The sequence below is a fragment of the Eretmochelys imbricata genome, chromosome 7, assembly GCF_965152235.1.
Source record: "Eretmochelys imbricata isolate rEreImb1 chromosome 7, rEreImb1.hap1, whole genome shotgun sequence".
Classification (NCBI taxonomy): domain Eukaryota; kingdom Metazoa; phylum Chordata; order Testudines; family Cheloniidae; genus Eretmochelys; species Eretmochelys imbricata.
Window position 1 is genome coordinate 4,634,960 of NC_135578.1, and position 25,252 is coordinate 4,660,211.

The following is a 25,252-nucleotide window of genomic DNA, read 5'->3' on the forward strand; positions in this document are numbered from 1 at the left end:
GTCAGGAAAAGTGGCTGGCGTAAACCTTGTGTATCAGTCACACTTTCGGTTTCCCTAGCAAACCTACAAGTAGTGTAACATTCAGCTGGCAATTATCGGTCCTGCAAACACTGTGGCTAGGACTTTGAACTAGGACTTAGGAGCCCTGGGTTCTATGCCTAGCTCTGACCTATTGTGTGAGCTAGGGCAAGTCATTTGACCCCTCTGCTCAGTACAGACCCTTGGACTGTTTGGGGCAGGGACTCTCTCTTATTGTAGAGGCTGCTCTAACTTTCAACAATAGATAATGGTCCCCAAATGCTACCTTCCCTCTAAGGTGTGCACCTGTGTGGCTGCACAGGAGGGCACCTTTGCACTGCACGCGGGGGCAGGGGGTGAGTTGATGGAGGAGCTTGGGGCATGGGGGGCTGTGGTGATTTCCCCGGCTGCTGCACGGCAAGGAGAAACACCTTTCCTTCCCAGCCCCAGAGCTGCTGTGGTGTGGAGAGACTGCAGGAAAGAGGGTTGGGGGGAGGCAGTCTGCACCTCAAACCCCTCATCCCCAGGCCCACCCCACAGACTGCACCCCCAGCCAGAACCCTCACCCCTCTCACTGCAACCCTCTGCCCCAGCCCTGAGTAGGGTGACCAGACAGCCAGTGTGAAAATCGGGACAGGGGTTGGGTGTTAATAGCAGCCTATGTAAGAAAAAGACCCCAAAATTGGGACTGTCCCTATAAAATTGGGACATCTGGTCACCCTAGCCCTGAGCCCCCTTCTGCACCCGAACCCCTCAGCCCCACCCCTGCCACTGATCACCTCCACATTGGTGCACGTAACAAAATTCATTGGATAGGAAAAATTAGAGGGAACGTTGTCCAAACGGCTGCTCCTCTGGCCACAATCACTAAAGCTTAGCATGCTCTGCCCCATCAAACCCACAGGGGACCACAGAATGCCCCCTCTACTGGGGGGAGGGATAAGTGACTGCACTAAGATAGCTATAACCCCGTGCTGTAGCTCCACAAAGGAGATTTATGAGAAGCCAAGGAACTGGCCTAATAACCTGATCTTTATGGAGAGTTCATATTGTGAGTTTGTAAAACGCATTCTTTCGAAATTGTTCATTTATTTTGTATGGGATTTTTTTGACGGATCAGTCTGGAGAATAGCCTCATTGAGTTCTAGCCATCTGTAAAGTTTCAGCATTGATGTTACTATGTCACTAAAAGCCTCCTTGCAGAGGAAAAGGTGTATTTGTATCACCTTTGCCGACCTGAAATGGGTGAATGGACTTTCATCAAACTTCCCCTCTCCCTTCTCACCAAATTAGCTGAGACTAAGGCCTGGTCTACTAAAAAAGAATTAGGTTGACCCAGCTATATTGCTAAGGCGTGTGAAAAATCCACTCTCCTGAGCGACACAGTTAAGCCGACCTAACCCGGTGTAGACAGCGCTAGGTTGACAGAAGAATTCTTCCATCGCCTAGCTACTGCCTCTCAGGGAGGTGGAGTACCTACTTCAGCGGGAGAACCCCTCCCATCAGCCTCAGTAGTGTCTACACGGAGGCATGGCAGTGGTGTAGCTGTAGTGCTCATGTGTAGACAAACCCTAAATTTGAAAAGATAAAACTGAAAAGGAGTTTTTTAGAAAGTTATGAGCATGTGAAAAAGGGATTACAAGGGAAGCCTGCAGCTAACTTTAATTTCAGTTTTCAGAGTAGCAGCCGTGTTAGTCTGTATTCACAAAAAGAAAAGGAGTACTTGTGGCACCTTAGAGACTAACCAATTTATTTGAGCATAAGCTTTCGTGAGCTGATGAAGTGAGCTGTAGCTCACGAAAGCTTATGCTCAAATAAATTGGTTAGTTTCTAAGGTGCCACAAGTCCTCCTTTTCTTTTTAATTTCAGTGTTTGCTACCAGGAAGTGCTGTAATAAGCAAATGCTATACAGTATTATGTATGTGTAATACCATGCCTACAGTTACACACACACACACACACACTGCGTTGTAGTGTGATATATTTGTAATTAGGCAAAGCACTTGGCTCATTACCTGGTTGTGTCATAATGATGTTTTCAATGACAGCTATAAATAGCCATCCAAGAAAGAGAAATACAGATTTGTCAATTGCATAAATTACAGCAGCAAACTCTACTATATGATTAATATGTTATTACTAATCCCTGTATATATTACACTGTACTGAGATGTTACTGCATATTTAGTCTATTACTATATATGTGCATTACGCACATCACACAACGTAATTAGGCTATAGAATTAAGCAATTTCATATTTTTATTAAATGATTCTCTTGTGGTGATATAAAAAACAATGCAATGGGTTTTTTGTTTGTTTTTTGCATATGAGAGAAGAGAATAAATAAATGAATAAAAAAGAATACCATTTTGTATGTGTCATAAGTCCAAACCCCCCCTCACCCTCCATCCCGAAAAAAACCACCTGGGATCAATAAATTAAAAAGTCTATCTTTATTAAACTGCTATGTGGAAAATTATATGTGTTCTTAAGGCCTCAGTTACCAGGAGACCGCTCCATGGATTTTCTGTAGAATTTACTCAAGGGAAAGAAGTCCTGAAGGCATCAAAACCGTGAATGTTTTGCCTGTTTCATATTCATACTTTCTCCCCTTGTGTGTGACTGATTTATTCTGCTCTATGCCCCCAGGGTGCGCATTGTCCAAAGAAAAGGCTACCAAAAAATAAAGGAATTCCCTTTTTGCTTTTTTTTTTTTTTAAAAAGGCAGCAGAGTTGAGGAGGAGAGGAGGGAAATGAACTAATTCCTTTAAATGTCACACAATATGTCATGCATCTGGGAGTCTCGAGTATGATTTCACACTATGGTGTTCCCTAGCAAAGTATGCTTACCATATAAATAACTCTAAGATGGTACAAGACACTCTCCCTGAAAAAAAAGACCCAGTTCAAGAAAACCACACCATGCTGTGAAATGTGATCTTTTCTGGTTGCATAATCATTAGCATATGTGAGGCTTACTTGTCATATACTTTTAGTATTTACAAAGTGCCATAACTAGTATTGTGCTGCTGTGCAAACATGGACCTGTGGGGAGCTTAGGTTCTTTTCGAGACCTGTTTTGCCCTTAAAGCATTGTTGGCTATTTTCAGTGACTTCTTAGCGCTGTGGTTTGCATCTGTGATGAAACAATGGAAGCATAAATTAGTTTGACAATGTCAGCAAAACAGGCTATAGAGAGTGGGCTTTCTATGCAGAACACAATGTCCAGAATTAGAGAAAAGCATATGACAAGGCAGAAAGTTACAAGCAAATATCATTCAGCAGGAGAAACAATTCCCATACAGGGGCAGTGAATCAGGGCTGTGTTCCAACTCCATACAGGTGTTGAGGAGCGGTTCATTCAGAGCTGCAGTAAGAGGGATCTTTATGGTAGGTCAAGGCTATTGTTAAGAGCCCCTGACAGATGAGAGCAGACCCTTCTCTCATCACAATAGCTGCTCACACTGAGCAAGGCTCATTAAATATTCAGTTCCAGCCTCAAGCAGCTCATTAAGTCAGCAATGAGCAGTGACGCGGATGTTGGAAAACCCTGCCTCAGTTAACATCACCATGCAGAAGCTTCTTGCATCTCTTGATTCTCATCTGCTCAGTGCCTTCTCTATGATGACCAGCTTGTGCTCTCTGCTTTGCATTAAATACAGGTAAAAACATCCAGGTGGATTTAAGACCTCCTTGCAGGGTTTCTAGCATTTGACTTGTCGTCTTGGGCCTTTTCAGAGACAGCTTTTGGGGCCCAAACTAAGTATCTATTGAATTTTCTATACCAGAAGCTGCGATTCAGTGTTAGCCGGAGGATATGAAGAGGATTGTACAGGTTTAGGGCTTATAGAAATAAAGTTTGTTACTGTTGAAACTGTAACTTTCATAACAGCAATGGGGTATCATGCAGCCGTTACATATTTTGTGTTAGATACTGCCCACTGTTACACAGCATAAAGTTTTACAGTCGGTGCATATTCCCTTGAAACATTTTACCCTAGTTTTGATTTGAGAACTGATCCATAGGACTGTGTATGATCCATAGGACTGTGTATGTTTCTTTCTGAATTGTGTATTTGAAATCTAGAATATTTCAAATAGTAAACTTTTGGCACTTAATTTAATGTGAACTAATACTTAGCAATAGTATGCTCCTAAAAGGGGGTGGGGGGGTGGTTAGGTATCAGTGAATTAAAGTCATACTGAAAGCACAAATAGAATTACATACAGCTTACATGTGTTTTCACTAACAAGCATTTAAAGCTGTAACATCCGATGAAGTGAGCTGTAGCTCACGAAAGCTTATGCTCAAATAAATTTGTTAGTCTCTAAGGTGCCACAAGTCCTCCTTTTCTTTATCTGACAGTATGTAACTAGAAATGGAAAGGCAGAACATGTGCAAAAGTTCTTCGCTGCATTTTTATATGCTATTTTTCATAGCACTTAACTTTTTCTGTTCCTTTAACAGAAAGTGTTTTCAGACAGCTCATTTCTACGTGGAAGACAGCAGCTCACCTCGAGTGGTCCCTAATGAGAGTATTCCCATTATACCTATCCCAGGTAAGGCAGGCCAAGCCTCCAGTTAATCACTGAATGAATTCACACTTTTGATGGACAGGTTCTAGTTTAATTATGTGGATGCAACAGAGTTGTGTTTGTGACAAGATTGCAATTTTCCTTTTAAGTCTTTACAGAAGTTTGCAATGTCCATGCTGGTTCATGAAAATTAACTTGCTTTGCAGTTTGACTTTCACCATGAAAATATTGTGCATTCATCAGATAATTCACCCAAATGGTTTCAACTAAAAGTTCCAGAATAACTTTTTAAAATGTCAAAAACAAAAGTGATGTCTTTTAAAAATAGAAGTGCAGGGCATCCAGTCTAGAACTGAATACAGCTTCAGGTCCAATTATGGAGTCTGGCGTAAGCAACTCCACTGGCTTTAGCTCAGGATGGTAGGACTGCTCTCATTTACACCAGGTGCAGATTTCGCCTTCACTGTTATAAGGGAAGGGAAGGGGAATTGCATATATGTAAAGCACCAAAAGTATCAGCCGTTTGTTATAGTTGTAATATTCAAGATACCAAAGGCCAAATTCTTCTCCCAGTTACACTGAAGTGGAGCTGAGAGCAGATATTGGCTCCGGGTCATTTTCTTGGGGTATTTCCAGGTATCATCGTTTGCACAGAATTCTTTACCCCTTCAGTGACGATGACAAGGAAACTTTAAAGTTTCATGATGTTGGAATGGACTTTGCAGTTGCTACCTTGTTTGGTATTATTCAGTCTCATTTACAGAACTAAAATATACAACATGTTATAGTGACATTAGTTTCACAAAGGATTGTCTGTTTGTTGTGATATGATGACGTATCTTTCCTTTGTTTCCTTCTCATTTTCTGTCGTGGTTTGGCAGCTCTAGGATTCTGACTGCATCTATTACATGAATCTTAACTAAAACTTTCAAAGATGCCTGAGGCACACTAGGACAAGATACACTGGAGAAATACACTCACTGGAAAGGGGAAAGCATCAGCAGTCTCTCTAATGGGGATAATAGCATTGCCCTACCTCACAGGCATGCTGCGCAGATAAATATATTAAAGATTGTGGGGCTGAGGTAATGGGAATATATGAGTACATCAGAACAGTCCTATTGGATCAGATGAATGGTCCATATAGCTCAGTATCCTGTCTTCTGACAGTGGCCAGTGACAGATGCTTCAGAGGGAATGACCAGAACAGGGCAATTTGTCGAGTGATCCATTCCCAGTCATCCAGTCCCAGCTTCTAGCAGTCAGAGGTTTAGGGACACCCAGAGCAAGAGGTTGTATCCCTGACCATCTTGGCTAGTCCTTGATAGACCTATCCACCAGGAACTTATCTAATTCTTTTTTAAACCCCATTATAGTTTTGGCCTTCACAACATCCCCTAGCAATAAGTTTCACGGGTTGACGGTACCTAGTGTGAAGAACTACTTCCTTATGTTTGTTTTAAACTTGCTGTCTATTCATTATATTGGATGACCCCTAGTTTGTTACGTAAAGGAGTAAATAACATTTCCTTATTCACTTTCTCTATCCCATTCATGAATTTATAGACCTCTGTCATGTCCCCCCTTAGTTGTCCCTTTTCTAAGCTGAACAGTTCCAGTCTTTTTAATCTCTCTTCATACGGACGCTGTTCCGTGTTCCTAATAATTTTTGCTGCCCTTCTCTGTACCTTTTCCAATTCTAAGTACCTGAAATAGTAGAATTGTCTCTAATATTTTCTTGGTCTAATATTTAATAACTGTGGTAGAGGAAACATTTGAAGACAAGACCTCGTTGAAATTCTCCCATGTTCTTTAGGGATCCCCTGGCTAAAGAACCAGAATCCTGACAAGCTCCAAACACAGAGACATTTGCACACTGGCCCAGGGACAGTACAGATTCTAAAGCCCCAGTTGAAGAGAGAGAGACATATTCCTCTCATTCAGTACTTGTTCTCTGCTAGGAAAAGCCCTGGGACTGTTCACTTCTGCCAGCTAGTTCTGTTCTGCAGTGTTTCTAACCTGTCTCCTCCTTCACTGGCTTTGCTCAGCAGAGTCCCTGAGACTGGCTGGGCAGCCAAGCTGATGTGGAGGAGATGGAAATCCAGGGCTGCACAAGGGGAGAGTTGAATAAGGCTGTGAGGGGATATGTGGAGAAGGGGAAATGGGGTGCAGGCAGGAGAAGGGGAGCTAGGGGCAGGAAGGAGGACAAGAAGGGCTTGGCACTGCTGCCTTGGCTCCTTGGTGCACCAGGCAGCATCACTGTGGGGTGGGAGTATTGGTGGGTGTGAAAGGCACGGAGAGTGAGCTGGGATATGGCTGGCCAGTGGGGCTTTGCAGGGGTATCAGGTGGTCAGCATAATTTTGGGGTGATGGTCGGGTTGAGCGGGGAGGTGTCAGAATCTGGGATGACTGAGAGTTGGGGGCAGGGTGCTGAGGAAAGGGGGACCCAGCATGTATAGTTAGATATTGCTCAGACTTGAACAGTGGGGTCCTGGCTCATGACTAGGGCTCCTTGGCACGATGGTAATACAAATAATAACACTGGTTAATGAAGCCATCTCTGTATATGGACTGTGCCATCATTAGACCACTTGGGAGTGGCTTCATCGTCACGGAGCGGCATGGAAGGCTGACATCTTGACACACCGAAAACCAACCCTTTCCTTCGCCAGCTGGGACGGCCCATTGTAAAAAAAAAATCAATTGTGAAAAGACCCTTGAGCTCCATTAAAGCCACCAGAGCCTCAAAGAGGGGAGACACCTGAACACTTGATTTGTGGTGGATTTTTCTCCCAATGTCCGTCCCGATCTGCTGATGCTTTTCTTCATCAAATACATTCATATAAAGAGAGCTTGCTAAATTTGGTGAAGAATGGTATCTCCGCTGATTTGGGGGGGATATCTCAGTGAATATGTTCAACCCACAGGTGTACTAGGTATAATAATATTAATAACTAGCGCTTTATATAGTGGCTTCCACCTGAGGAACTTTAAGCACTTTATGCATGTGAATTAATTAATCCTTGCAACACCTCGATGAAGAAGGGGGCAGCAAGCCTATTTTACAGGGTAAACTGAGGCACATAGTCGTTCTGGGTCAGATTTGAAGAGATAATTAGGCATATGAAGATGCGGATAGGTGCCTAAATAATTGAAAATCTGTCCACAGGTGACCTGTCTAATGTGACGTAGCAAGTCAGTAGCTGAGCTGGGAATAGAGCTCAGGAATGGTAAACCCTGTACACTAACCACTAGACTCCATTTCCTCCAGCAGGAAAATAGATATGTAGCATGAAAATGGCTACTTAGTCCACTGGGATGGTCCAGACCTCATCTAAACACTTCCACAGTAATAGAAAAGACCTGCTCCCACCTCTCCCAGTCTACCTGCTAACAGGGGCCATTTCTCTTCTGTTATCAGTTACAGCTCCCACATAGCCGTCCCACTAAAATGCTTTAAAAAGGTTGAACAGCAAAATCCTCCTGTGATTCACCCATAATTCTGATGAAAAGATGCTGCTTTTGAACTTTTTCTGCTAGGAACTGGCAGAGAGCGTGAGAAAATCTTACTTGCCATATTGATCCTGGAAGTAAAATATAAGTGGCATTTTCACAAAAGTGAGTTCTGCAAAGTAACCTTATTAGCTTCTGATACCCAAGGCATATTTAACTATATCCCCATGGAGCTATGCATCTATTTCCTTGGATTTAGTGGACCAAATTCCACTCTCAGTTGCACATACAGAGCTCAATTGAAGGCAATTTAGCTCAATGTGTCTGAAAATGTGTAACAGCTTTGCCAAGACTGACTGTTTCCTCTGCTCTCAGAGCTCTAAAATCACTGGCAACCTCTTAATATACCATCGGTAGCTTCTATCATAAGAATAGAGCTTTGCAGGTCCACAAGCAGAAAAATCATCTAACAGAGGAGTGACTTTACCCATTTTCTGCCTCACTTCCCTCTGATGAAATTTACTTAATTATTGAGAATGAAACCACCTAACCCATAGGCATCCTCTTATCTATGCAAATTTTGCCCTGAAATGTAAAGCCCTTATCATAATTCATAATTATCTGTACTACTTGATCTAGAGAAACATAGGATAAAGGAGAGATCATTAACTGAGTCACCCTCTGGCTATTACAAGTGATGTCTGAATCTAAAGTCAGCATGAGTCTGATTTAGGATCTGCCCCCAAGGGTGTAATGTACCTATAATTGAATGGCAGATTTCTTAAACGCACCTGCCACCTTGCTAATTTTTTTGTCATCATTTCCTCAATCAGTGAATTTTGGATCATGTCATCTTTCCGTGGAGCTCTTTGTTACAAACATCTAGTCATGGCAAGACCTCATGGTAAATGTTTCCTGTTTCCATTCCTTTTCCTGTTTTTCAAGTGGGTCGGCATCTGCTGCAAGTTGCTGATGGCATTTCTGTGCTTGTCCTCTTGTGGTATGGCCCAACAACTAACGGGAACAGCTAATCCTCTAAAGGCAGGTTTTGCCTAGAATTCGCAGTCATGATTGCAAACCATGCAAAACCTGCTCTGGAATAACACTTCTGTAGTCAAAAGGCAGGCCCACAAGATCTGAGTCAGTAAAGCAAAACAAAGGTATCATTGATGTAACATGCAAGTGACAGCAGGCAGTGGAGCTTCATGGTAGGCACTTCTTCCATTTCTACCACACCCTCTTCTTCCTTGATCAAGTATTTCATAGCTTTTTCTCCCCGTGTAGTGAGCTGTTCTTCTGGGGCTTCTATTCACTTGCATGATCTCCTGATGAGGCCACAGGAGTTTAAGAATTCCTATCCTGGAAATAGGAGTTTTGTCATTGGCCTCAGTAGGACCTAGGATCAAGCCTTTAGTTTCTGAGCTCAGTACAGAAACCCCTGAAGGATTAGTAAAATGCATGCTTAGCTCTATGGCCAAATTTAAGAGACTATAACTACCTGACCAATTTTACCATAGTCCAAATTACCATAATGACTGGCTCATTGAGGCTGTTAGTTAACCTAAAACTGTTAAGCCAGATGTTCTTCAAAGTTTCTGGTCTGAGTAGGAATGTCTCAGTTGTGATGCCAGTCACTTTGTATCCCATATTGAATTTACGGGGCAGGGTTTAAGAAATCCAGTTTAAGAAATCCATTAGTGATAACATCAATGTTCTCAGGCCTCAGACTATACTGATATTTGCTAATCAGGTGTTTTCTGGTTAATTCTTTGCCTTTGATTGCATCAGAGTTTTTTCAATGGGTGATAGAGTTCATAAATAACATAATCGATTTTTAAGTCATCAGTAGATATGGTTCTGATGTAAACATGCTGCTTCTTCAAGTATGTATCCGTTTGAACCCCACAGGAGGTGCACATGTGCCTCAGGTACACGAGACCAGAGATTTCTTGAGTAGCAAGGACTGTCAGGGCTGTGCGTGTGCCCTGTGCCTCCGCGTTTCTTCCTGTGTGAGGGCAAAGCGGTAATGGGTTTCTTCCCACCCAGGACAGTGAAACGGAATCTGGTGAGTGTCCAGCCTGCTCATGGTTAGCTTCAGCTAAACCTTCTGAATTTCTTCAAAACGCCTTTGATGACCTTCATCTGCAATTGCGGTGACCCTGTCAACCCATTTTGACTGATGGTTAGAACTCTCGCCCCATACAAACTGTCTCTGTATCAAGGCCCCCTAACATGGTGGCTTCAAACCCTGCCCATCCTCTTATGGACTGGTCCCCTTAAAAGATGGAGCTAGCAGGTGCCTCTTCTGTTCCGGGGAAGTGCACATTCCTAGCAGATGCTTGGAGAGCTTTTCATTTTCTGCTGTGTAAGTCACAAGATGTAAGGCTTAAATTACACCTTCTGGAACAATCTGTGAAGGTGTCATCAGCCTATGAGGAGACAAGGTCCAAGATCCTGCCAGTGGACAAGCCAGTGTCATCCAGCAAAGTTTGGCACCAGCAGAGATTGTGCTGAGCATAGAATCAGAGACATAATAAAGGAAAGTCAGCAGATGGCCAAGAGAGCACTGCAATAGACACCTCCGACACCGTGGCAAGAGCTGTGGCCACCACAATGACAATCCACAGAACATTATGGCACCAAACATCAGGTACGGGCCACAATTGAGGATCTTTTGTTCTTGCTGAAGAGCTCCGTGCCCTGGCAGACAGATAGTGCTCTGCACATGTTTAAAGATTCTAAAGCCTCCTTACCACAAACTGTCCTGGCCCTAGTCTCAGTCAAGGCTGTGGATTCCATCCTCCCAACACAAGCATCCTGACTACCAGACCAAGAAGAGACTGAGGTATGGCAGAAGATGCCAGCCTGCCTCCTACTTCACAATGCACCCTGCTCCCACGGTATGTGAGCAAATTTGACGGTATGATTGTGAGACCCATCAGATCCACTCAAGTTTGCACTACGTTCAAAAGCCACCTTGCCTCATTCCACCTGTAAACACAAGGATGTGATTTCAGGTTATCCAGGTGCTGAGAGCCTTCAGACTAGCCTGCACAGGGTTCCTATCTGTTCTGTGGAACTCTGTGGTGCAAGTCCTGACAGACAACACATCAGTGATGCATTCTATAACAAACACCTGCTCATCACCTCCTTCCCAGGAGGCCATCCGGTTCTAGAAGTGGTAACATCAACATGGGATAACCCCACTGGCTCTGCATCTCCCTGAGGTCAGCAATGACCCAGCAGAGTTCTTAAGCAGGCACACAGTGACCAACCACAAGTGGTCACTGAAGGAGCATATCATAGACTTCCTATTACATCTATGGGAACTCCATGATAGACTTTTTCATCATAAAGGACAATACCAAATGCATGAACTTTTGTTCCAGAGGAGGTGTGAGTCTGGGCTTGTTGCCAGACACCTTTCTTCTCTGGTGATCTCAAGGACTCCTGTATGCCTTCCCACCAATTTCTTTGATCCCGAGGATTGTGTCCAAGATCAGGAGGGCTTAGAGTACAGTCATCCTGGTAGCCAAAAATATCTCAACCGATAAGAGGCTATCATAATGCTACAGATGTCCATGAGACCTACAGGCCTGCCCAGACATAATATCTCAGAACCAAGGTTAGACCTTGCACCCAAGCCTGCGGTTGTTGTACATGATGGTTTGGATGTTGGCTGATTGAGCAGCACTGAGAGAGCCTGCTCCTTTCGTGTCCAAAACATTCTCATACTAAGCAGGAATCTGTCCTCCAGGAACATTTTCTCCTCACAATGGAAATTATTTTCCATATGGGCAGTCCAAAACAATCTGGAGCAGTGGAGCACCAATTCCAAAGATGATCTAGGAACAGGCGGGACTGTCATTCAGTTCTCTCAGAAGTCAACTTGGTGGCAATATTGATGTATCACTCTTGGTATGGTTGTATTTGATCTTCTCACACTCAACAGTATCTAAATTCCTTGTAGGCCTCCTTCATACTTAACTTACAATTATAGACCCAGTTCCCTCATGGGACCTCAGTGCTGTCTTCCTGAAGCTCTTGGGGTTTCCCTTTGAATTACTATCAGAATGCTCCATTAAATGCTCTTTCTGCTGGCTCACAGAGTCAGCAAACTCTCCATGTCCTCTTAAATGCTCTTATGGCAGGACCTCCTTACGCAGTCTTTCATAGGGACACCCCCGCCCCCCCCCCAAGTTCAACCCTGAAGTGGCCTTGGACTTTCACCTAAAATAATAAGTTACCTTGACGGTCTTCTTCCCAAGGCCACACTCGACACTGAGACAGAAGGAAGTCACGACCTAGGATATATCCCAAGCTCTACGCACATTACCATAGTAGGACCAAGCCACTTTGCTTTCTCTCTGGCCATTTCTGACTCATCCAAAGGTTATGCTGTCTTGTCACAGAACTTCCAAGTGTATCACACACTGCATTTCCACCTGCTATCATCTCTGGCGGGTGAGCCTTTCCCTTTGAACATCCAGGCATACTCCACCCGATCACAGGCTGCGTCTGTCACCAGCTTCAGCAGCCTGCCTATTTCTGAGTTGTGTCGAGCTGCAGTGTGGAGTAACGCACTGACTTTTGTGAAGCATTAAGCTTGTGACGTGGCTGCCAGGCCAAGGCACCAAGTTCACGAGAACAGTACTGCAACCACTGGTCAGCAGATACAGCTGAAACCCCTCCCTCCCATCATCCAGGGAGGACACTGCTTTCCAGGCACCTGCAGTGGGATTCACATTGCCGCATGCTTGCATAAGAAAGCACGGTTACTTACCTTCAGTAACTGGTCCTTGGAGACGTGGTAAGTCAGTGTAGATCCTACAACGTAAATTCCCTCTAAGCTGCGTGGCCCTGCAGCAGCCTCTTCAGCACCGCACAGGCACTCAGGGTTGCAACGGGGAGATGCGTCCCTCCTCCCGGCCCCAACCCAGCCCTGGCCCAGACCTGCTGCGGCTGCGGGAGAGGCGCCTAGCCTGTGGCCCCAGCCCAGGTGCTGCTGTGGGCAGAGAGAGCTGGGGAGAGTCCTCTCTCCCCGCTGTAGCCCCGGAGCAGCCTGCACCCTAAACCCTTCATCCCTGGCCCCATCCCAGAGTCTGCACCACCAGCCGGAGCCCTCACCGCCCCCCCCCCGAACCTCAAACCTCTCCCCCAGCCCTGTAAGCCCCTCCCACACTCCAAACCCCTTGGCCCCACCCCGCCACGTGAATTTTATTATGTGAACCAATATGGAGATGTGTCGCACATCACCTCCATATTGGTGCACATCACAAAATTCATTCCGCACATGCATGGGAAAAATTAGAGGGAACACTGCCTACCACCCATCCCACAAGCAGAAAAGTACAACACTGAAACTTGCAAAAAATGTCTTCCTTCTTGATTTACGTCCCTGGAACATATTTCAGGTAGAAATGAAAATGCAAATTTATTCTAGTAACGAGCAAAGTTCTGCATTTAAAAATACTTTGGTCGCATGTTCTGACACCATGACTTATGTTGAGTAATACCTTGCTAAACAAATAGTCCAACTGAAATTGATAGGATCACTCTTGAAGTAAAGTGCCACTCAGTATAAGTAAGGGGATAAGATTCTGGCCCTTCGTGTTTTAATATTACTTCCTCCTTATTCATGCTGTAGCCACAATGAAAGAAAACTGCTTCACCTTTCTGTGATGTGTCTAAAAAGGATAGTCAGCTTGTTGTGCAAGAAATGCACTATCAAGTCCTTGGAGAGCGTGTATAACATTTATATGATGTTCAGGTAAGACTAATACATGTAAACACAGCTAGTAATAAACCTAAATGCTTTAAACAAATCCAAGAATGACTGTAGGCTTGGAAGAAAAATTCAGTACTTGCTTTCAAATATTAAGTCCCCAATACAGCATACACTTATGCATATACTTAATTTTAAATGTATGAGTAGTCCAATTTCGATGTTTGTACAGTGCCTAGCACAATGGGGTCATAGTCCTAGCGGCTACAATAATACACATAAATAATAATGAGATCTGTCCCATGCTTATAAAGTTAATAAAATAATGCTTAATGTGTATGCTAATAGAAAGCTTACATGATTTCATTCTATTGAGCTGAAGTTAGTACAATGGATTCGGTTGCTCCTTTCTGCTTCAAAAGGAAAAGATCAGTTGGGTTGCTGTTTCATTTATAATTAATGAAGCCCTAATCTAAGATTTTACATGCAGTTTTAAAATTCAGATTTCATTATGACGTGTATAATTTTTGTAATTATCGTTGTCCTTCCTGTTTGTGATTGGCATATGGTTAATAGTGCTATATTAGATTAAATCTTTAAATAAGTGAGATTAATATAACTGCAGTACTGCATGTCTTATTTCACATATTCTGCTTTTCTTTTTATGCTTTTATTAGGCATTACTGCTGTATCAGAAATCTGCCCCAGTCTTCATTTGATTTGATTATAAAATGTAGATAATAGTTTTGCTGAAAGGTATTTTGTGCAATATTTCCAATATGCTGAAACATCAAGACCCTGAGTGTGAATATTTTCATCTTAGATCTTTTTTTGCCTCTTTCATTTTGAAAGACATTGTTTAAAAACCAATAATAATTAGTTAATGCTTACAATTTGAATAACATAAAAGTCAAAAAGTAATTGTGCCCCCTGATACGAGGCTCTCAAGAATTATAATTTATCTTAATAATTCTAAGGTCACTGACTTCAGTAGGGTGCCAACATTTAAAGGGTTTTCAGCATGTAGCTCAAACTCTGGGGATGACACCAGCTGTGTTGCCCTATTTTATTATTTATGCAGATATGATCTGTCTAGAAAATGTCCACTGGTAGTTTAGAAATATTATAGCCACTTCTGTGACTTTATTTTACCCAAAACAAGTTGCCTACTCTTTCTGGCTCTTTTTGTATTGCAAGAAAATATGATCTATCAGACAACTGCAGAATTCCGAGGGATATACTAACATTTCTAATCCTCCTTATTTTAAAAGCTTTAACAAGTCAAGTCATTCTGTCGCTGAACTAAATGTACTGCACCCACACATACATACACGGCAACTAGACTTAAACATAAAACGAAAGTTTTAGAGACTATTCAGAGCCAGAATGCACAAATACTCAAAGCTAGATAGTGCTGGCACTAAGATTGCACATGAAATGTCAACTCCCCTGTGTGTCCGCTTTACAATACAGTTATCAGTTACAGGACCAGTCCCATTTCTAATATCGTTTTTTGCAGCCTTAGATGCAAATTCTTCCATTCTTATACCTGTATTGTTAAAATGGTGCAAGATATCTTTATAGACTTAGACCTTTTTATATAAGCTCTTGTCTGTCTGAGGGGTGAAATCTTGACTTTACGGAAGACAGTGGGGCCAGGATTTGACCCAAGGTGTGTAATTAACAATACATCAGCACCTATACACAGTTCTTTTCTACCAGCAGCATTTCCTGTGTTAGATGCAATTCAGACAGTGCAGTGGTTAACTGTGAAGCTATCTCAACTGCAAGTTACACAGCTAATTCAGCTGTGGTCTGTATATGTAAAAGCAAGTTTCCACTATTGCTCTGTGTCATGTACTTAATATGTAATATATTGTGTAAATTTAGTTTACCCCCTTTCCTATAACTGACTTTTAGGGACTCAGTTTTCTGACATACGCAGTGATACAAGATGCTACACATGTTAGATACAAGGCTAGGTATATCTTGCACTATCAGGAGTTCTTCTGCCCATCTCTCTTTGACATTAAACATTGTGAAGCCCCCAGAGTATTTAACTAAAACCCGGGACTTAGTAAAACTATTGCTGGAATCACACCCAACGTTAGCATTATGGCCCCTCCAACAAACAAACAAACAAAAATAAAGTATATAAGGCCCTCTCAGAGGAGATAGCATTGGGAACCAACTTTGTGATTAAGCAACATAGTGTAGGTTAAATAACAGCAGTGATTTGGGGGGGAGGGGCATTGATTTATTCTATAAAGGTTTTTGAACTTGGTTTTTCACAACAAGGTTTTTTCACATACAGAAGTTGCTGGTTGGAGAAAGTCTACACAGAGAAACCTTGCGGTGTAAGAGAAAGCAGCAACCGGTGGGAAACATTCAAAGTTTCAGGTTGTCCTGAGGTATTTTTCATTATTTAGGGAAAACACAATAGAAAGTGAAGGCGTACTTGTGGCACCTTAGAGACTGACAAATTTATTTGAGCATGAGCTTTCGTGAGCTACAGCTCACTTCATCAGATGCATCCGATGAAGTGAGCTGTAGCTCACGAAAGCTTATGCTCAAATAAATTGGTCAGTCTCTAAGGTGCTACAAGTCCTCCTTTTCTTTTTGCGAATACAGACTAACACGGCTGTTACTCTGAAACCTGACAATAGAAAGTGAAACTGAGAGAGCACCTCACCGTATTGGAGCGTAGCTTAGCGATGTGCAGTTAACACCTATCCGTCCCTATGGAATGAGAACCGAGGAGGAAGGAGAATGAGAGGGACTTGAAGAAGGCAGTAGAACATGGAAGGGAAAGCAGATGAGAGGCAGAAGAGGGGACATCATGTGACATCCCACCAAACTGGGCCACATGGCCCTACAATAACGTGATCAAAAAGAGGCTGTTATAGGGTTGAAATCTCTCTCAGGGCTGCAAGGAGAGTCCCCTAGAGAGGTGACCTTTTTCCCTGTTGTGAGGCTAGACATTAAATCCAATTCCCACTACAAGACTGGCAGTGGCGGTGCCTCTTTCCAGTGTCTCAGTAAAACTCTTCTGTGTAAGCTGAGAGCTGTGAGGACACATTTTTAGGTTAGATGCTAGAGAGGCAGCATCACTGAGAGAGAAAGGAGGCGTTTCCGGGGTGTGCGAGCGAGTGGGTACCTCCGCTGGGAGACGTCACACGGTGAGTCAGAAGGACACGGAACAGCGAAGCCAATGGGTGGCCGTATATCCAGAAGTTTGCCAGGTCTGTGGCTTCGTGGCCTTTGCCAAGTTTGGAAGACTGGAGAGCAAAACTGAATCTCTCGGTAACAAACAAAACCAATGCAGTTTGGTGAACTACCATAAAGAGTATATCTGGCTTTTAAAAACAACACCAAAGAGACGGGAAGCACAGCTGACTTAGAAGGTCAATTCAAGATTATAACTGAAAAAAGAAAGCACTTGAAAGCAGGGTTGAGGCCAGGGTGCTCCCTCTCATGAACAGTTCCTGATTTGGGTGCTGGACTTCTGGTTGGGACCATGAGAAGCACCAGAACTCCAACAAGAATCCTAACTAGAAACGAGGAGTGTCAGGCGTCACTTTGATTTTGACCTTCTGGGTTCACTCAGGACCCAAAATGTCTATTCCAATCCAATACCATTAAACCATCTGTTGAGCTCTCCGGTTACAAATGAATCAGAGATCTTATTCTGTGAAGGTGCCACGTCTGATACGATATCCCTGTTTTTTTTAATTGACCCTGATTACTTTAGAGTAAGTATCAGAGCAAGTTTATTAGGCAGGACATAGATGAAAGATTCCTTCCTAATCACATTGCTAATTATACAGCCTTTTAAATAGGAACCCGTACCAGCATTATAGTTTTAAAATATACTGAACATATTGATTCCTGAAGGAACGTACTGCACGTGCCATGTTGGTTGTCTCTTGCCCTTTCGTAGGTGAAAAATGAATGGTTTTTCATGTTAGCAAGGCCGACTCCTTTTGTGGGGGGAAGCGAGTTGCATTATGCCTCTCTCAAATTCATTCTGCATCATAATGCCCATGTATATGGTAGCTCCCTACAGAGCCTCTCAACCTCACTCCAGAGTTGAACACATGGTCACTATAGAGCAACTGGAGTCACTCCTGGAGCAATCCCAGATCCTGCTGGCCAGGGAGGGATGGATCCAGTTTGCCTCCGATTTGAATATCCCAGGCAGTAACATGTGGCACTTCCATCAGACTACTGGAGCAGTCTCTGATTATAAATCCTTCTAACCCAGAGATCTTTACCCATGCTTACCTCATTTTACACTACCATGGAAAGCAAGGGGTTTCCCAGTGAAAATTAACATGAGAGATTGTGCTCACATTTTATACTGGTGTAAAACCAGGCTAGTTCTGTTCACACTGGTGTAACAGAGGGCTGCGTCTGTGCCAGAAAGAACTGTCATCTTTGCACTTGCAATTAGTTATGCAGGCACATTTTTAAAACATTTCCTCCCTTTGAATAAACTGGAGGTCTGGTAGAAAGTGTACAGTATATTGACATTAACAAATGTCAGTGTGGTTTTAGGCTGGGAAAAAATAAACCGTGCAAAAGGGAATATGCATTGAGCATTAGGGCTCCTAATTAGCTATTATAGGATTCCATTAATCTCTTCCATTGACTAGAAGAGTTATGGTCTCTGAGGCTCATTTGTCTTAAGATGGAAGAGAAGCATAACCATAGCCTCGTGACTGAAGATACCTGCAAGAAAAAAGAACTTTTCATGTATCCAGTTACATTAGTATGTTTTGTTTGAAAAGGTTTAAGGAAAGATTCTTCAGAGTAGACAGTCACCATCAGAGCAAATGCCTTCAGAGAACAATGTGCCATGTTAGTACAGTATGTGTTTTAGCACAGATCTCCCAAGCCACGTGTGGCCAAAAACACACCCTCCCCAACTAGGTTAATTCATGCTCCAGACTAGGAGGTTTTGGGGGCACTACAGATGGGCGAAATATGGCCCTACGTTACATTAATTTGTGCCAGCTCCATTTAAGAAGAGAGCCAGAAATCAGAAGGATACCTTCTAGCACACGGCATCAAATTTAGATAATGTACCTGAAGGCCTTGCCAAACTACTCCATGTCAGGTTAAATATCTTTAGTATTACGGCTGTCTTCTGTATGTCAGGGAGAATGAAGGTGTATTTATGGACTGGGAAGAAGGATTCTGGATTCAGTTTGCCTATCTTGTCTATTTAGATTATGAATTCTTCAAGGCAGGGAGTCGAACAGGTGCAGAGAAAGCTGCTAGGGTGATCAGAAGAATGGAGAACCTGCCTTATGAGAGAAGACTTAAGGAGCTCGGCTTGTTTTGCCTAACAAAACAAAGGCCAAGGGGAGCTATGATTGCTCTTATAAATATGTCAGAGGGCTAAACACCAGGGAGGGAGAGAAGTTAAGGGCCGAGGCTGGCACAAGAACAAATGGATATAAACTACCCATCAACAAGTTTAGGCTTGAAATTAGACGAAGGTTTCTAACCATCAGAGTGGTGAAGTTCTGGAACAGCCTTCCAAGGGGAATAGTGGGGCAAAAAACGTAGTTTGTTTCAAGACAGAGCTCAATAAGTTCATTGACGGGATAGTTGACAAGGGTTCCTGCAATGACATATGGCCATTGGAAAATATCTCCAACAGCCAAGGAGGGCTCTGAGTTACTACAGAGAATTCTTTCCCACATGTCTGACTGCTGGGTCTCACCCACATGCTCAGGGTCTAACTGATCATCATATTTGGGGTCGAGAAGGAAGTTTCCCCTGGGACAGATTGGCAGAGACCCTGTGAGGAGTTTCACCTTCCTCTGCAGCATGGGGCATGGGTCACTTGCTGGTCTGAGCTAGAGTAAATGGTGGATTCTCTGTAACTTGATGACTTTAAATCAAGATTTGCAGACTTCAGTAACTCAGCCAGAGGTTCGCAAAAAGAAAAGGAGTACTTGTGGCACCTTAGAGACTAACCAATTTATTTGAGCATAAGCTTACATGAGCTACAGCTCACTTCATTGGATGCTGTAGCTCATGAAAGCTTATGCTCAGATAAATTGGTTAGTCTCTAAGGTGCCACAAGTACTCCTTTTCTTTTTGCGAATACAGACTAACACGGCTGTTACTCCGAAATCAGCCAGAGATTATAGGTCTGTTCTGTGGGTAGATGGGGTTCTTGACCTGCAATGTGCAGGAGATCAGACTAGATGATCATAACCGTCCCTTCTGGCCTTTACGTCTGAGTCTCTTACTATGCATCTGTACGGTGCCTAGCACAGAGGTGTTAAACACCTGGCCCATGCCAGATCCAGCCCACTCCATGTATTTATGAACCCTCCCCCTCTTCCATGGCATATTCAGATTCTATAGAATCTAACCCTTTGTTTTATTTTATTAAGTTTCTAACCTTCATGGCGGAGAAGTTAGGCTTTCAAATGCTAAGCACGTGCAACGGTTACAGTGCTGTTTTCTTGAGTCTGCAGGCAGGCGGAAACAGTAGCTCTGGAAGTGTGAACTCCCTCCTCCCCCATTATTCTCATTGTGATGTTCATCTGCGTCACATCAGCATTATTAACTATTTCATTGCTGATCATTTTATCAAATAGGATGGGAAACTGGGTGGGGGTGAAGCCCATGGAGGGACTTGGGAGTTGCTATAGTAGAGAACATACAGAGGGAAGAGAGGAGGAGAGAGACAACAAGAGGGAAGGAGGAAAGAGTCAGAGAAAGCTGCATGGAGAAGGAAGAAAAAGAAAGAGCAGAATTAGTTGTGGTTCTAAAGGTGAGGATACTTTGTCACTGAGCAATAATGATAGCTAACAGCTTAGTTAATACATAATGACCATATTCTGTCCTTGATCTTTGGTACCAAATGCTCATTGAAATCCGTGGGAATTCAGAAGATGGAAGGGAGTTTGTCATCCTAAATGTATGCCAGGGCAACGACCATAATTAAAAATGGAGTTTCTGCAAAATTTAATTTGACACCCTGATCTGATGCAGTGGGCCCCTGATCTCAGCTCGGTCTCTGGGCTCTAGTACAGGACAAATAAATAATAACAGCATTTTCCCTGTGATTTTTGTATTATGTGAAATCCTTAATACAGCACCGGCTGTTTTCTCGGCAGCTCGGGACGTACTTTACTTTGCAGGAGTGGGAAGATCCTTTTACATACTGTTGGCACTACTGTCCCTGTGATCCCTGAATTCCTGAATGTCTTGGCTGTAGAAACATAAATGTATCTTAATGAAATGCTATTATATTCTAATATTATAATATACCATTGTTGGTATTTAAATATTGTAAATTGCTCGCAATATTCTAAGGCCTTTTGCTAAAATGATCGTACTCTTATCAAATGTTCTCAATGTTCGAAATTCCCAGGATGAGGTGATCAGATTATAAATACATTTTAAACAATTGCCCCGTTAATAAAATAGAAGAAAGAGAATATTTTCCTCTCAGGCTGATTCAAGTTTGAAAATGTCAGTGGATGCAAAAAGCTCCCCCAAAGCCTTACTTGAGAAAATGGAGGCAGAGGAGTAATGACACGGTCATTAGTAACTGCCATCAACCAGAGAAAAATCAGGTTTTCAGGGTTGGATCTATAAAATTCTTGCCAAAGTAGAACCTCATTTACGCATACCCATATATTGGTACCCTTTGCTAAAAAAAGCATAGGTGATTGCTTCGTGGTTTAGTAGTTTGCCAGAGATCTTTCACTCCGAATATAGTAAATGTTACATGTCTCTTTGTTTATCTTTAAATTTTGCTGAATACCGATAGCAATATTTGGATTTTTTTCCATCGTAACACAGATATTTTTGAAAAGCAGGAGAATGCAGAAAATACTGCAGCTGTAGCAAAAAACCATACGGGAGAAAAAACACATCACAGGTACCTGAAGTGAACATAAGCCACATGTAATCTTCAGAAGGACATTAAATAAAATACATAAATGTCTAATAATGCCTTGAATGATGCAATCAAACATCGGGCAATACGTTATTGCACATGCTGAAAATAATCACACTGTTGTTGCTCTGCATTACATTTTCAAAATGCCAATTTGCAAGCATTAACTAATTACGCCCTGAAAGCACAGGGATTTTACCAGTTGAAGTGGTGAATGTAGCAACATTGAGACCCCAGAAATACGAGGGCTTGTCTCCATGAACAGAGCAGCTGGGCTATAAATCTGTAGTGACTAGCATGTCACACACTGTTTGTGCATGTGGACCGTGCTACCACTCGCACAAAGTCCCAGTGTGCTTTGATTGAGGCTACATCTATGCTACGGCACTTACGTCACAGCTGCATTGGCATAGCTTGTCCTTGTGGTGGAGACAGGAGGGAGCTCTCCCGTTACTAACTCCTGCCTCCATGAGAGGTGGTAGCTATGTCAGCAGGAGAAGCTGTCTACACCAGCATTTAGGTAAGTGTAACTTACATCACTCAGCGGTGTGGATTAGTCACACCCCTGAGCGACGTAAATTATACCAAAGTAACCTGTAGTGTAGACAAAGTCTTACTCCCCTCTGAAATAGGATTATGTCAATGCACATTAGAGAGCTTTTAGCTCAAGGTAGCAGGTTCCACACAGATACTTAGACCTTATCTGCGCTACAGGTTACTTTGGTACAATTTACGTCGCTCGGGGGTGTGAATAATCCGCACCGCTGAGTGACGTAAGTTACACCGAACTAAGTGCCGGTGTAGCTTGCACTGTGTCGTTGGGAATGTAGCTACTGCCTCTCGCAGAGGCAGGAGTCATTGAGCCAATGGGAGCGCTCTTTCCCGTCGGCTCAGAGTATCTCCCCCCAGAAGCATTACAGTGCACAGCTGCATCGTGCTGTAGTGTAGATGTAGCCTCAACGTGCTGCAGATTTACAGCCAGTTTGCCGCGCACTAATTGTTCCTCTAGACAAGCCCTGCCTGTGGAGGGTACCCCTACAGCCCAGTCTTACCAGGACCGTCCTGGTTTTTGATGATGTCTTGATTTCCGAGGAACTTCTTTCAGGAAATGTCCTGGGGTTTTTATTGCATCAGTCAAGACCTTTGGTTTCTTCATCATTCAAAGGGTTCATGATTTATTGCCGTACTGAATAGAAATTGTTCTGTGGTTAGCAGTCCGGTGGGGTGACTGTGCCATGTTAGGAACAGTGTTTGAAGTGAAGAGAAAACTCAAATGACACTGCCTCAGCTGGTCTTTTGCTCCAAGTGAATGTTAATGATGCTCATATAGTATTTCATTACAGATTCACTGGGATACTACTGTACTGTAAATTAAAAAGGAGAAATTCCTCCACTCCGGGAAATACACCTGTGTCACTGCTGAGTCAGGAGCTGTCAGCAGTGGTACAAGGGCCATTTTTTAACGTATACTTTGTCTTTTGTGTGGCGATTCTGTGACTCTTAAAGAATATGTGGCCACAAAAGTGCTCCAGGGTTCGATGGTCTCCTTATCTGAGAACTCACAGCTACTTTCATTTTTAAAATACCCCCAATTAAAATATTCCCAAAAGTATAATTGACAAAATGGTACTGTAACTTTGGGCTAAAGGATAGCTCTGAAAAAATGCATTACAAGGCCAAAAACACTACTCATATTTGTAATATCTAGGATTAAGTATGTTGTGTGAACAGTTGCACCCAGATATCGGTAACAGATATGCTAGGATTTCTTGTAAGTATATACAGTACAAACCATGCCACTCGAGAACTCCAATAAGGCACATGTAAAATATTCTATGACCTGAGGTTGAAGATGGAGTTATGGATCTCACAGTCTCAGATATGAAACATATCAGGCATATTTACAGAAAAAACATGGCCTAGCAACTCTGAATATCTTTTTCTTTCTACAGATGATATGGAAGCCATTCCTGTCAAACAGTTTGTTAAACATATCAGTGAGCTCTATTCTAATAACCAACATGGCTTCTCAGAAGACTTTGAGGTAAGTTTCATTAACCTTTAAAGAAATAGCCTTTTCCTAGCATAACTAAACATTCTGTGTACTCACAGTAAGGGACAAGCTGTAGTTTATTCCAGTCACAATGGGCCAGGGTTTGCTACCATCGCTCACACTAAATAATACCTTACTTCTTGAATTGCCCAGGAAGAGTAAGGTACGATTCAGGGTGAGCTAGGGTGGTAGAATCTGCTCCTTAGTAAGCAACGTTAAACAGGGACACGGAAATTGCTGTTCTTACCTGTTTATATTGGGCCAGATCCCAAAGTCCTTATTCAGTTTTCTACTCCCTCCTTACTCACAAAAACTCCCACTGGAGTCATTGGGCTTTTTGTCAGAGTGAAAAGTGAGTTAGGGCTTTCCGGTTGGCCCACAGTATTTATATTATGCGAATATTTTAAAATATCTAGACCAGATTCTGATTAGAGTTACACCAGTGTAAATCCGGAACACCTCCATCAGAGTGAAACTGAAATTAGAATACAGGCCTTTCTCTCTCGAAGTCCAGATACATGACACTTATGTATTCTACACCTAGTAACAAACAGGTTTTGGAGCTTAGCGATCAATAAGGGATTGAACCTGCAATTGTTACACATGCTGAGTAACATAGGTAGCCTCAGTGATGCCCATGGAACTACTCACAGGAGTAAGCCCTAGTGGGTGCGAGTAAGGGTTGTAGTCCCAGGCACTACTGAGTGAGAACAGTTATTCTGTAGCTAGCGTTAACAGGAGTTCCTTTCAATCAGTTCACAATTGAGGTTGGAAATATTGGCCCTTAAGAGGTATTTTCAGCTGAGAAATCTGGTCAATGGTATGCAGCTGTGGCATTTCCTCCATGGAGGGCACAGTGGGACCACACTGGGTGATATTCATCAGTATATGCCTATTTTAAACTGTTATGGATGGATCATAAAGACAGCTGTAGTTACAAACACAACAACGGAACAAAATTGGTGGTCTCATATCTAAAGCCTCGTCGCTGAATGCAATAAAGACAAGGCTATATGCAGGAATTGTCTTTTATGGGATCATTTAAAACATTTACTGCCTCTGTTTGGTTGCAGTCTGTGTGAGTGGCTGCATTGTCTGATACTCAGAAACTATTGTGTAAGTCATAGACATTTTGTATTCATGAGAACGGCAAATGGGTGAGGTGTTAAAGTGATTTAGTTCAATTGGCTGCTGGCTGGATGACTGAGCAGGAATATTGAGGCATTTAACAATGTTGATGGTATTCAGGACAAACATTTATCCTCCAGAGAGTAGAATTTGATCAGAATGATCAAATGCGACTCAGTCTTCTCAATTATTTATGAATTGAGCCCCCAGTGCTATTCATCACAGCTGGGTTTGACACCATTTAATTATTCAAAATAATCAGCTACACATCTGTAAACTTGATCTGACTTAATATGGGCTTTGCTTCAGCTGTCTCACAGTCATTGCTATTAACAAACATTGGACAGCTTCCACCTGTGTTTTCGGCAGAGGAAAACACTGCAGTGTTAGCCCTTTTCTTCCCTTCG

At 42.8% G+C, this 25,252-nt stretch overlaps 1 protein-coding gene across 3 annotated transcripts in view; it reads left to right on the forward strand.

The window, feature by feature from the left end:
* PTPRG (protein tyrosine phosphatase receptor type G) overlaps positions 1-25,252 on the forward strand; it is a 621,190-nt gene that overhangs the window by 556,329 nt on the left and 39,609 nt on the right. For all 3 annotated transcript variants that reach the window (XM_077822059.1, XM_077822061.1, XM_077822060.1), the window contains 2 exons: positions 4,489-4,580; positions 23,617-23,708. In XM_077822059.1, coding sequence (XP_077678185.1) covers positions 4,489-4,580; positions 23,617-23,708 — 184 coding nt within the window. The remainder of the gene's footprint in view (positions 1-4,488; positions 4,581-23,616; positions 23,709-25,252) is intronic.